The sequence below is a fragment of the Mugil cephalus genome, chromosome 16 (assembly GCF_022458985.1).
Source record: "Mugil cephalus isolate CIBA_MC_2020 chromosome 16, CIBA_Mcephalus_1.1, whole genome shotgun sequence".
Classification (NCBI taxonomy): domain Eukaryota; kingdom Metazoa; phylum Chordata; class Actinopteri; order Mugiliformes; family Mugilidae; genus Mugil; species Mugil cephalus.
In genome coordinates, this window is record NC_061785.1 from 10,337,642 (window position 1) to 10,350,935 (window position 13,294).

Genomic DNA, 13,294 nt, shown 5'->3' on the forward strand with positions numbered 1-13,294 from the left:
GTAAAGAAAAGGGAGCCATGAAACAGTGCCTGCAGTCTGAAAGCACCTTATATCCTCCCTTTTATGTGCTAGATGTTAGTCGATCGTTCTGGTGAAACACAAGCCAAACCAAGATGCTATGTCTCAAGCTTAATGGGAAACAGATGCAGAAAGAAACTAATAAAAGTAACTTGATTGTTCATTTGCCAGAGTTCAAAATAAGCTGCAACTCCTCAGTGTCCCAACTGTCTTGAGAAGTTTACTTTAGGATAGGTTAACGGAGCAACGCTTGATAAGGATGTACTCTGCACTGACAAAAAGACTGATACTGGTTTTAATTAATATGATAACACACAATTGATATAAGTCGACGTTCACAAGAATTTGATGACCAACTCATGTTTTTGAGACGTCGTCTTGAGTATGTTTCCAGACACTTAGAGCTGTAATGAAACCATCGTCTTTGATATTAGAAGGATGCGGTTTCATAAGCTGCATTTTGGAAAACTTAATAAGATCATGAAGGAAATGTGGCAGAACACGTGAAAATGTCCTCAGGGAGCTTTTTAGTTGATGCAAGAGCCAAAACTATCTTGTGCTTTGGGACCCCAGTAAAAAGAGAAAATGGTTTGTCAGCCTTCAAGCATGCTAGCCCAGTGTAGCAATGTTTTTACCTATGGAAAGAGGAACAGATTTTGCCTTTTGGAAGCCCAACATAGATACAGACACTTGTATTGGTTATCAGAGTTTAGCCATTATATATTTGAATCACAAGCTTAATATTTCAGTTCCTTCATCCTTAGATGGAAGAGTAGCGGCAGTGGAGACGATTTCTGCGCCTGAAGAAATGTGGCTCATAACGGATATCTGTTTAGTGACAGTCTATGTGGCATATTCAGCAGCCTGAAATCATATTGAATGTTTCAGCAGCTTGAAAATCACCATGGCAATGGTCCCAAAGACAAAAGCCCTCGTCTTTTGTCATGGGTAATTATCACAAAGTAGGCCCCTCAAAGCCCTCCATTTGGCTGTGAACAAATTCACATTTAATTTTGCTCTCATGCATTTGACACAGGGTTTTTTTTTTTTTTTTTTGTATTCAAATCAGACTTAAATGTTGAATTTAAATACCCACTGAAATGGATTCCATTTGATGCAAGTAGCTCTCTAATTTTTCTTCCTACTTCAGATTATTCCAGCACTTGAAACCATAGAGGAAGATTAAGGGTTGGTGGGGGGCTGGGAGGGGGCTACAGAAAGACCACTCGAAATTTCCAAACGAAGCCACATTCAGTGTATGTAAGTGAACATTCGAATACACACAATACCTTGGAAATGAGCTTTGGCATTAAACCCAGGTTTTGGTGTCTTATCTCCATTAAGCTGCTGAGTCCCTAAAAACTGACTTGGCAGAATAAAAAATTGCAGTAAAAAAAAAAAAAAAAAAAAAAAAAAAGCCGATCCCACTAAAGTGTCATTATGTCCAAGCTCCCGAGCTCCATGTATCTCTGACCACGTGGGTTTGGAGAAATATGAAAAAAATAATGCTAGCAATGGCTGAGAAGCTCGTATTAGATACAATACAGAGCTATATTTAACAGACACGAATCACTAAAAACAAAATTAAGCCTCATCTCTGCTGGCTGTTCTCACTTTGCGTGGGTTTTTTTTTTTTTTTTTTTTTACCGTCTCCGGGTAATAATCAGAATTGGTTCCGCATCTCAGCTAATTCGGACGCAGGCTTTTGCTCGGCTTACTCCAGGCCTTGTTTTACGCTTGCCTATGAAATGCTTCTCAAGCGATCGCATGTCAACGTAAGTGCACCTATTCACATAAAAAAAAAATAAATAAAAATGGTGTAAATGCACCGTAGCGGTATTGTGGATGGATTAGAACACACCAGCTCAAACCACACAGGGAGGTAGAAAATGAAGCAGTGTGTCCAGGCTGCATGTACCCAAGAACCTTATATCTTTCATTTTACCGTTCACCAGCAGTACAATTATAATGTTGTTGCCAGTTGGTGTTGCAACTTCACTTAGTTCTGCAGAACGTCACAATAAATCCCGGACTTTAAGGTCAGTTTATTTTTCTGTTCCATTTTTTAAAGCTAAGAGCTCTTGTCTACATGCGTTTGTCCAGCCAACGCACACATACTGTATGTCACTCAGCGGTCCTCTTGTGCTTGGAAAGTATCTAGACTGAAGAAGGAGCTAAACAGAAACCTTAAACAAAAAACAAAAAAAAAACACACAAATTCAATCTTTGTCAGTTCTTGAAGCGAAAACACGCAGATGTAAGAACTGTGTTTAAGAGTCTGGACCTGGCTGATCTCTGCCAGGCTTCTGATAGCGCCCCGCAACCTCCTCGCCTCCCTCCGTCGCTGAATAATTCACAAGGAAGTTGCCATAAAGATAAAGCATATTTTTCCTCTTCCCCTTACACAACCACCCGTCGGACACTCTGAGCCAAGAGGAGAAAAAAAAAAAAAAAAAGGATTCTGTTAAAAATACTGCTGACAAATTTATAAGGGCATACTGCAAAAGCTAACTCTATAAATGTTTTACGAAATCACATAGCAGTTGTTGTATGGAAAGAAAAAAAAAACCCAGCGGTAAGGCAAGTGTCCAGCAGGGAGATTTATTTATTAAGATTTTTTTGAAGTGAATAGAAGTTTAAACTGCAGCACAAGATACAATATTACTCCTATAAAGTCCATTTATAATCACGTTTCTTTTCTTTCCAGACATTATTTATGAGCTGTGCAATACTGAAGCATGTATGGAAAAAATGCAGATATCTTCCAATTGTAGCCAGACATTATAATTGAGATGAATTAAGTTGGGAACAGGTCAGCACTATTGTTTTTCCCTCCATCTCGCCCTGAGGGAGGACAGAAAGTCTTATCCTCCGCAGCTTCTCGCCCGTATCTGTCTTTTAACAACAGTCACGAGTTATTAATGGTTATTTTAAATGTGACCCATAGTCTTTATTCTCAACAATCTTTCCATTTTCAGACTCATTTCCTGCTCTTCTCCCAAACACGGAGCCCCATCCTTATCCTTTTGCTCTTATCTCAAACATAACTAATCATCAATTTGGCAGCGAATTTCCTGTTATTTAAAGCTGCCATTTTCGAAGTTTTTCACCCACGGTGACATCTGTTATCTCCTCCGTCCCCAGTGTCATGCAGAGTTTCTTTCCTTCCCTCCTTTCTCTTTATCAAGCTATTCTGAATTCCCGGAGGAAAACAGTTGACCGCGTCCACCCATTTTGTTTTCCACGAATAGACGGATCTCTTATCTTGAAATTGTCTCTCAGAATTGCTTCCTACCGCCGACAGTTCCCATGTACTGCTTCAGTTTCACTCTTTATTTCCAAGAGAGCCCCCCCAACCCCCGCCCCCCCCATGAAAAAAAGCTCTTTTATTCAAAGTGTACATTTGTGCAGACTTGCTTTTTCTTCAATAACAAAAGGATCTGTATTCTTAACAAAGCCTGAGTCCAGTTACACTTTCAGCTGGATCCAAAGTAACAAAATATGAAAGGATTTCGATCAAGAGCTTCAGCGTGAAGAAAAGAAAACACAGAACAAAGCCCAGGTTTGCATCGAACCCAAGATGATTCTCAGATGTTAGGTCTCTTTTGACCCATTTTCTTCTTAGGCCACGAATGTATAAGGTAGGAAAATAGTTGGAAAATGGTGCAGTCTGAAGGTTTTAGTTGAAACAGGAAATACTACTCCAATGGGCACCGATGGGAGCTAAGAGCATGGAAACTTCCATTGATTTAAGTGATTGACATAACTCAAAATGCAGCTGTAATAAGAAACTATCTGTAGTAATTCTGGTTAGTGAGGTTGGAGTAAAACTTAAGGAGGGAGGAGGATTTAAAACTGCAAAGTGTGCGTATTATTTCACGTAGGGGGAAAAAAATGCAAGTTGGGTTGATCATTCCACCGATCTCCGATCTTCTGCACCGATCTCCTTTCCGACTGAGTAATTTTACTGAGTAAAATTCAGGCCGATAACGATACTTTGTGCAAATACACTTAATGTGTCTGGTAAATAATAAAATAAAAGCACTAGAGTTCAAACCGACTTCATAAAGAATAAAACACATCAGAATCTTTTAAACTCAAAAGTACTGTATATTGAGGTAGTGGCCTCATTTACTATACAGCTGAGCTAATACAGCAAAAGAAGATCCAAACATAATCACACAAAATATGTGGAAATGCTGTTTCTGACACTAAAATAAGTAGAATAATAAGACCCTTAACATAAATTGTTGTTTAATTATCAAAAACTACTATAAAAATGAAAACTTGCATCTTAGTCCTGACGCTGTTCTCTCCTCTTCTGTCCTCCTCATCATAAAAGCCTCGTATTCTGTGTTGTGGTTTAACCTGAGGTGTTTCACAAGGTTTGTTGTGTTGCCACAACTCAATAATTAAGTTACTTTCCACTGTCTTCCTGTTAAAGATGTACATTACCTCGAATGACAGAAGTATCAACAGTATCGATATTTTGATTTGAGAAATGACTTTTGAACATAATGACCTGGTATCGGAGGTATCGACATTTCAGTATCGATCTGCACATAGTATGAACAGTTATTACTTTTAATTCGGGGACAGAACATATCAGCCAGCTGTGATCTTTGTGACGTGTTCAGGTGCATGTTTTTCCTCCAGATATTTGGCCTTTATTGCAGGTGTTTCTTTGACGGTGGTTTGGTGTTTTTCGTACTATTGGGACTGAGACCGTCAGGGTCATGAAACAGAAGCCTCACTGAGACTTAGACGTTGTCTCTCTCACCATTCAGTCTCAGCCAATGAATCCCTCTACAATGCGTCCCTCACTACAAATGTAACGCTAAGAAAGAGAAGCGAGTTAACCCTAAGAAGAACCCTAACCCTTCTCTGAGTAACACGGTTAACACACCAGCCTCCCGCCTCATTCACGTTTCCTGCTGGATTCCTTTATGTGTGGCGGCGCAGCCGGCGGCCGCAGCAGACCGGGCAGGTAAAAGGCCCGCGTTGTCGCACAAGGTTGACAGAGCAGTAAAGCTCCTCAGCTCAGAGGAGCCGGCTTTCCCCTCACCGCACAACAGCCATTACTCTAAATCACCTCGCCCCCCCCGCTTCTCCTTCCCACTCCTCCGCCTTTCTCCCTGACCTCCGCTAGCATCCACTGACCTGGAAAATATCTGGCGAGTCCGAGCCACCGAGAGCGGGGCTGGCCCTCGCCTCGCCTCGCCTGCAAACAGCAGAAATATTGAGCCAATTACAAGATTATTATCTGGTGGTGGTGGCAGGGGAACACTGTGGGAGTGTATTTATGCCTGCCAGGGCTCGCTGCTGGAAGAGGAAAAATGAATCAAAGGCTTGTGCGTATGTGTGTGTTGGGATGGGGGGGGCGTACTCACGCCCACTTGCCTCTACGTCTTTACAGCTCCCGTCAATTGACAAGACTTTGGCTCCGACCCAAACCCCTTTTCTGAAAGGTCATGGATAACACCAGGAAACAGCCCATTTGGAGCTGATCATTTGTTAGTTTTTTTTGCTCTTAGCTGATTCATGTGTCATGCTGTCATACTGCGCGCACACCTGATTTGCAGTAAATAAGACTTTATGGCGCATTCAGACTTTTTTTTTTAATATAACAATCAGACGTGAGTCACAGGCTGTATATGAGGGCAGAGTTTGCAAGTGAAATTTGTTCGGCGGGGAAACGAACGCAGCGATGCGTCAGGCCCTTTATTCCAGAGTGGTTACTTTATAGACAAGCTCACAAAGGACGCATTGAGTGATGTACTGCCTGTTACTGTGTACGTTGGATTTGGTTTTTTAATGGGGGAATCGAGCAGCCTGAAAGAGTTTTGGCATCCTCCTTCCAGCTAGTTAGTTCCATATGAGAGAAATGACGTACGCGTACGGCGTGTGTCAGTTCTGTCATGTACACAAACTGTTTGTTCTGTGCCTCCGAGCCATCTTTAATATTTGTTTCTGGTTTCTCCTCGGGACTTAAATGCACGCCACAGCGGCAAATTTGATTTAAGTGGAAGCCGGGGTTTTTTTTTTGTTTCTTGTTTCGTTGCGGGTCTGCGTCTCGTTTCACGAGCGGCTCGCGTTGCCTGTTTCATGCATCAGCGTGCTCGGGGAGTCGTATTTTAGCAGCGCGATGAAGACATCAAAGCGGAATCCGGGACTGCAGTAAATCTCCAGCACTTGGACGTTTTGTCATCTGTTACATCACCTACCGCTGCCAGTAAAGTTTCATTAGAAAGCGCTGCATGCTGTCTAATATACAATGGAAAGAAATACCCAAGCGTAGTTCAGCTACTGCGAAGCCAAGTTTTCCCTGCTCCTTTCGCCGAGCAAAACCTGAAAGTTGAACTCTTAGTAAATTTTTAAATTTGCTCCGGTCACATCCGGTCGCAGATGTTGGGCACGAATCTGAGATGAATCACTGAAATCTTCCCAAAAGGGAGGGGCACCGTCTCGCAAACAATGTCTGACTCTCTGACCAAATTGTCTGCAGTGAGTTGCTGTTTTATTTAAATTTCTGTGAAGAACATCGTAAAACTAGTGCAATGCTAAATCGGTGAACTATCATTTGTCTAAGGGACTGGATCCGTCTCACATGACTGCACTCCACCGTCGCACCTGAACCCTTTAGCTCCCGATAACTATAAAATTTACATCAGCCTGAATGCGTGAGTGCGCTACGTCTTCCATGCTTCCAAACACGGCTTTTGTCTCTTATGTTGTCTTCATCCCTCTGTACCACATGCCTCCTCACCCCCACCGAGTGCCCTCTCGCGCCACCACACCACCGCTGCGAGTGCATCGGCCGCAGAACAGACTCGACGCACGCCATCAAATATGGATGCTTCCTTTGCTACGGGCTCATTTCTATTTCATAACACAATAATGTTCTCTTTTGCGTCGTGAAGTTGCGGCGCTGCAACTCTTGTTTCTGAAGTCTGGTTGATCCAGAATAAGCTTCAGGAAGACCCTGAGCCAGACTACCATGATGCCGCCGTCTGGGATTCCCCGATCAATCAATAATTAGTCTCGGTGTTCCTCATCATGGATTTTTTTTTCAGCTCAGTGGCCATTGTAATCCCAGGTGACATTGATTTTGTTTTAAAGCACCGATAGACTGGCTCACTCTAACTCTCGGCGCGATGGGGCAGAGCTAATGCGAGAGGAAAGGAGCCTTGTCCGTGTTCGCCTTTACACGGCTGCAGGAGAGTTCGCAGACACCGAGAGGACGACTCCGGAGGTCAGGTGACGGTCAGCGTTGCGAGCCGACGGCGAGGCATCGGTGCACCTGCGCTGACGCTTCGGCTCTTATCGACCGCTTCCTGCCCGGTCCCGCCTTGTGCTGACCTCGCGATCCGTTCTGGAGAAGATGCACTCTGCCACACGCGCTGGATGTGTTTTGACATTGGCCCCGGAGGCATCGACGAGATCGGTTTCACTTCATACAGTGAGCTCAGCAAGCAGGGCGGAACGAACGTAAGGGAAACGGGTCTAGACGTGCTTGCGCAAACATTTGCATACAAGTGACCGACGGCTGTAGGGATTATCTGTCGGAAAGCAAACTAAAAATTACCATTTGCATCGTGTTTCATCATTAAACCGTAATATATTCCTGAACTATATCGTTATTTTTGGTGCATCAGTTTAAAAAAAAAAATCCAAAACATTAAATTTTGAGGCAGTGATTTGTGCAGTGCGGTTCTGTTCTATTAAAAGATCCAAAAACCATTTTGAGGGTAATTACAAACATTCACAGTGTCTGAAAATGATCACTTCCATTAGTGCACTTCCATGTTGCACAATGAGTACACTATGTCGAACTTCAACTAAGTATGTTTCACGCCAAACACTCTCATTTCTGGTGAGAGAAAAATGATGAAATTTTGTGACCCGATGAGCTATCGAGCTATTGCTAGCCACTACATTTTGCAGTATAATTACAGATTGTTAATGAACACAGTCAAGATACTGATGGCTTCTATCCAGCAACAGTGACCGGCTACCGTAATAATTGTAGTGTGTGCTCAACTTTTTTTCCCTCATTCACAAAACGCTAAAATTGGGGTCACTTTTGGATGACCTGTCCTCTGGCTATAGCTGTCCCTGAAATGGGGACTGTCCCCAGAAATCGGGGACGTCTGATTACCCTAAAAAAACAAATACACAAAAAAACAAATAGCACGCCACCTTTTTGCATGTTATTTTGTTTCCTGTTTAGAAGCGCTACATTGAAAAAGGTTTTGGTCTGAAACAGTGTCTCGCGGCGCAACGTTCCAAACGCTGTGTAATCAAATACAGAAAAATAATACCAGTTTTAGGTATGAACTTGTATGCCACGCAGCCCTAGTATTTTTGTAATTGGTGAAAAATAAAAGCTCAGACGCTTGAAATTGCAACAGCCGCAGCTTAATTGGTCATCGAGAAAAAACTGTTCCTGGTCCCTGCTGCGTAGCCAAGATACAAACTCAGAGGGGAAAAAAAAAAGTGTCTCGTGTTTCACTCTGAATTTTTTGGGCATTATAAGTACACTACACCAGTACTCAGAGGGTAATGTATCTTACCATACATGTCACTGTGAATGCATTTAAACACTCCAAGTCAAAGTATGTAACAGAATACAATTCGAGACCTTGTTGGTGGAAAGCCCGAAGTGAAATCATCGCATTCATCACAACAGCTAGTGTCTTTTAGCAAATGCACTCTGTTTGTTGTAAAGTTCAGCCTGAACAAACATCTCAGTGTATTCTGTCTCATTCCACGCTGGGTGTGTTAAACGGAGCATGATTGTCTACCAGCCTCACAGCAAGCAAGGAAAACAGCGGCCGTCCCAGCAGAAGAGGACACGTACTGGGGAGGAGACGCTGCACTTTGATCATGTACGCTAGCGCTCGCCCGTGCGCGGTCTGTCAACAGACCGAAGTGTTTAGCGGTCTTCAGAAATTTCAGAGGACGCCGCTCCTTTAGGGTCTCAGTTGTCGTGTCACAGGTGGCAAACTTTGTCCACCCTGGGAGCAACCCGGGCCACTTAGCCAGTGCCAGCGCTCGCTTCAAGTAGCAGCAGCAGCAGCCAGGCGGATGAATAATTGACGCTTGCATTCTGTACTTTGGTGAATTTTAAAGCCGTATTCTGCAGAGACTCTAAATGGTAGAGGGAGGGCGTGTTAAAAATTCATGGGCTGCTTTTACCCGCCTCTGCTTAAGGTCACTGTCCTGGATGCAGCTGGGCAGAAGCAAAGCAGAGAAGAGTGTTGGCATGAAAGGAAAAAAAAAAAAAGGACTGAGAAAATTGAACCAAATATTATAATCTCTGGGATTGCTCTCGTTGAACTTGTCTTTACTGTAAATATCTAACACTTTCTTCGGGGGATTGAATTTCACAGAGTTGAATGTATTTAGAGTATTGGTCCACAACTGGTGTAGTGGAACACCTACGCAGCAATTCAAAACATGCTTCAAATAAATGTCGAACAAGTGCCGCATGCGAGGGGGGAAATATTCACCGCGTCGAATGGGAGAACATAATATCTTTTTTTGCTGATGTTCTTATGTCAGGCCTCGCAAGCCGAGGAACACAAGAAGGCAATCATGCCGAGAGAACCTCGGGTATCAATATTTTATAACTGGCACTACCACGGTATAGGTATGAAGATTGACATTCTTGATTTACACCGTGCGAGTGACAAATATCCCCCTTTTCAAATGTGCCCAGGGGAGAGACCCTCTTGATTCCATAACCACACCGTGTCTCTTTACATCCCGAAGGCGCGCCTGAATGTGCCGCTGTGCCAGAACTGCCAATCAACATTTGAGCACACATGCTAGAAATCAAGTAAATAAACTACTGCAAACAAAACTGTCTCCAGTGTTATTCTTGATTGATTGGATTCAACATTTTTGATGACATAGCCAGAGTTTGTCCAGTCCCAGTGTTTATTGTAGTAAGAGCAGTTGTATAACTGTGACAGTTGCTCGGTGTGTTTCAGTCAAAAGTGCAGGTCAAATAAATATCTCACTTCCTTCTTTTCCTCCTCCTGCTGTTTTTCCTGTTCTCAGGGAGCTGATGCCTAAGACCCTGGAGGGCCAGATCACCATGGAGAAAACCCCCAGCTACTTCGTGACCAGGGAGGCTCCGGCGCGAATCTCCGCCATGTCCCGGGACACCAAGTTAATCGTGGTAGTGAGGGACCCCGTCACCAGAGCCATCTCGGACTACACTCAGACGCTGTCCAAGAAGCCAGACATTCCCTCTTTTGAGAGCCTCACGTTCAAAAACAGGACTACGGGGCTCATCGACACGTCATGGAGCGCCATCCAGATCGGCATCTACGCCAAACACCTGGACAACTGGCTGCAGTACTTCCCCATGGACCAGATCCTGTTCGTGAGCGGCGAACGCTTGATCAGCGACCCGGCTGGAGAGCTGGGCCGCGTCCAGGACTTCTTGGGGCTCAAGAGGATCATCACGGACAAACACTTTTACTTCAACCAGACCAAGGGATTCCCGTGCCTCAAGAAGGCGGAAGGCAGCAGCAAGCCCCACTGCCTGGGTAAAACCAAAGGACGGACCCATCCGAACATTGACCCCGAGGTGGTGCAGAGGCTACGGGACTTCTACAGGCCCTTCAACATGAAGTTCTACCAGATGACAGGGAGATTTTTTGGCTGGGATGATTGATTGTGTCTTTGTCTTTGAATACTGAGCACTGTCAGAAATATTGCAATACCGAGTCTTAGGGACAAAATTGATCAAATGCATTATGGAGGAAAAAAAGATATTTTGGCAAAAAAGTTTAAATCAGTCATAGTTTAAAATCAGCAATGCAGAAGTGGCACTTTAGCTCGATTTCGCTCTTCCTGATTGCCACAGACAATGTCATCCAGGATTCAGAGAACCAGAGTTACATCCATAACCAGCCATATCCTTCAGTGCTGCAGCTACTGTCTCTAATCAGTTTCTACATCTTTGCCAACACTGTGCTCCTGGAACAGCAGCCCTGAAATATCAGCACAGACACTGCAGCTTTGGAACTATCTTGCCATTTAAAACTAAAGGCTCATTTACTTGTGGATTATTAGCTTCATTAACATTCAGTAAACTTATTAGACCCGCACTATTGCTTTAATCTATCTAATTTAACCCACCCAGTTTAATATTTTTTTATATGTGCTCTCTAAGTACTGTTGTTTTCTTATATTTAAAAATTAAAGCTTAATTAACTTATTTATTTTGATTGATAGGTTTTTGTTTAAATTTAAACTTGGTTCTTAAACTGCTACAGATAATATTCTATGATCGTGAAGCTTTATGTAAATATACGAAGTATATTACATATGACTCTTTTGCCAAAATATCTTACAGTTTTTCCTCATAAAGAAATTATTTAAATCTCCTTATTCTCATGAAAGTCAGTAGTTTATTCGTGTAACGTTGTGACTTTTTACTCAAACGGCCAACAGTGTTCCCATAGATTTCCCACTCTGTCATATTTTACAGTTCCGACCACCTCATCCTCAGCGCTAACCCTAAGCAATATACAGCCGTTACGGGAGAGAAAAATCTGTCCTGTGCGGCGCTCCAGATATGCAATATTTCTTACTTTTTACTTTATCAGAGATGCCTCTAAGCCACGCTCATAGACATGTTTTCTTCATAAAAAAAAAAAAACGTTGAAGGATTTGTGTCGTTGTCTTCCTGCACTATCTAAAGAAACTATTTTTTTTTTCCAGTTTGAAATTCCTTGACTGTGAAACAGAAATTATTGTACGCAGGGCTTCTTTAGGAGGATGGCCTAAATCAAAGTAGGGATTTTGATAAAAACAAGCAATTTAATGCCATATTCTAAAACATAAAGTTTCATTTAAAACTTAACTTTTATTTTAGCAAAAATAATAATTTGAAAAGATTAAATGTATGTATTTTTTAAATGTATTTATTCAAAACGTACACAAACAGAAACTCCTCAGCGATTACTTGCTTTACTATCATGCCACCCATGATGCCTTTTGTTTGTTTTATTCTTTACATTTTTAACATTGTCCTCAATTTAATTTCAGGCCATTCATTTCAATGAGTATACACTGACGAGTGTGTGTGTGTGTGTTGCTGTGGGAGCATTTGTCTCCGCTTAGCTTTCGGTTTCAGAGCTGTGCGTTTGCTATTTCAAGGGTCGTTCCCCCACCTTCAGTTAATGAAGCTACAGGCAAAGACAGCGCTCACTGTTATTTAAGCAACATTGATTCTGGCTGAGGGAAAAGACCTCCAGAAGGCCTTCCCCAAACTGTGACTCAAATTTCCTTGACATGCCTCCTCCCGAATTGAATCCACTTGATGTCACTGGCCTTCCTTTGCCCGGAGGCGATGTGTGCGCGGAGGTCTGTTTTAAACCCAGGGAGCATGGCCGAGTTTGTGTTCCTCATTCCTGCCTGCTCGTATTATGAGCCACTTTCTGAAAGCAGATGTGTCTCGGAAGATACACAATCAGCAGAGATTTATTTTGCGGGGGCATCAGGAAAGAACCTAATATAGATTTTTGTGAGTTATGTAACCAATCTAACTGTTCTGACTGTTGCTTTCTTAACGTTGCTGGGTTTTTAAGGCACTCTTTGAATAAAAGGTGTTATATATAGACATGTTTCATTCTACTTTTCATGGCAGTGATTCAACCATGTAACGGGATATCATATCCATGACATTAAGGACAAAACACAAGTCATTACAGTGCTGCTCACGCATTTTTTAAATTTGAGCTTCCTGCAGAATCGTAACAGTCCTCGGTTGCCCTTTCCCCCTATCTCCTCTGTCACACCTTCACAGCTTATCTCTGTCCAGCCTCCAGGGGAAAATGTCAAAGGAGGGATTGAGGATTTTACAAGGTGCTTGAAGTCCCAAAACCTTGTTTTGGGACCTGCTGGCTCCTTAGCATCTTGACATTCGACATCTTCAGAACCCGGGTACTAGTTGTTTGGAGGACATTTCCAAGGGTCAGCTAGTGTCCATATAACAAACAAATAAAATATCCTTATATTTTGCTATGAACTTGGTTCATTTTACTTGTAGTGGCAGAGTCCAGGGCTAAAAGTCCAATTAACCAGGTTCCAGGTACCTGCCAAGATGGTGAAGGCCCAAAGCCACCACACTGAGCTTCAAAATCTTCAAGAAGGCAATGAAAAGAAGGTTCTTCCATTTTTTTGTGCAGTGGTTAACGTTAACTTTCACTCGACATTCAGATCTTCCAGTCTGTGCATGGCCAGGATCTAGGACTGT

At 42.7% G+C, this 13,294-nt stretch overlaps 1 protein-coding gene across 1 annotated transcript in view; it reads left to right on the forward strand.

Annotated features, from left to right (window-relative positions):
- Window positions 1-12,656, forward strand: part of si:ch211-216b21.2 (heparan sulfate glucosamine 3-O-sulfotransferase 3A1) — a 33,179-nt gene extending 20,523 nt beyond the window's left edge. The window contains exon 2 of the mRNA XM_047610087.1: window positions 10,084-12,656. Within this exon, the coding sequence (XP_047466043.1) occupies window positions 10,084-10,705 (622 nt within the window). The 3' untranslated portion in view covers window positions 10,706-12,656. The remainder of the gene's footprint in view (window positions 1-10,083) is intronic.
- The last annotated feature ends 638 nt before the right edge of the window (window positions 12,657-13,294 follow it).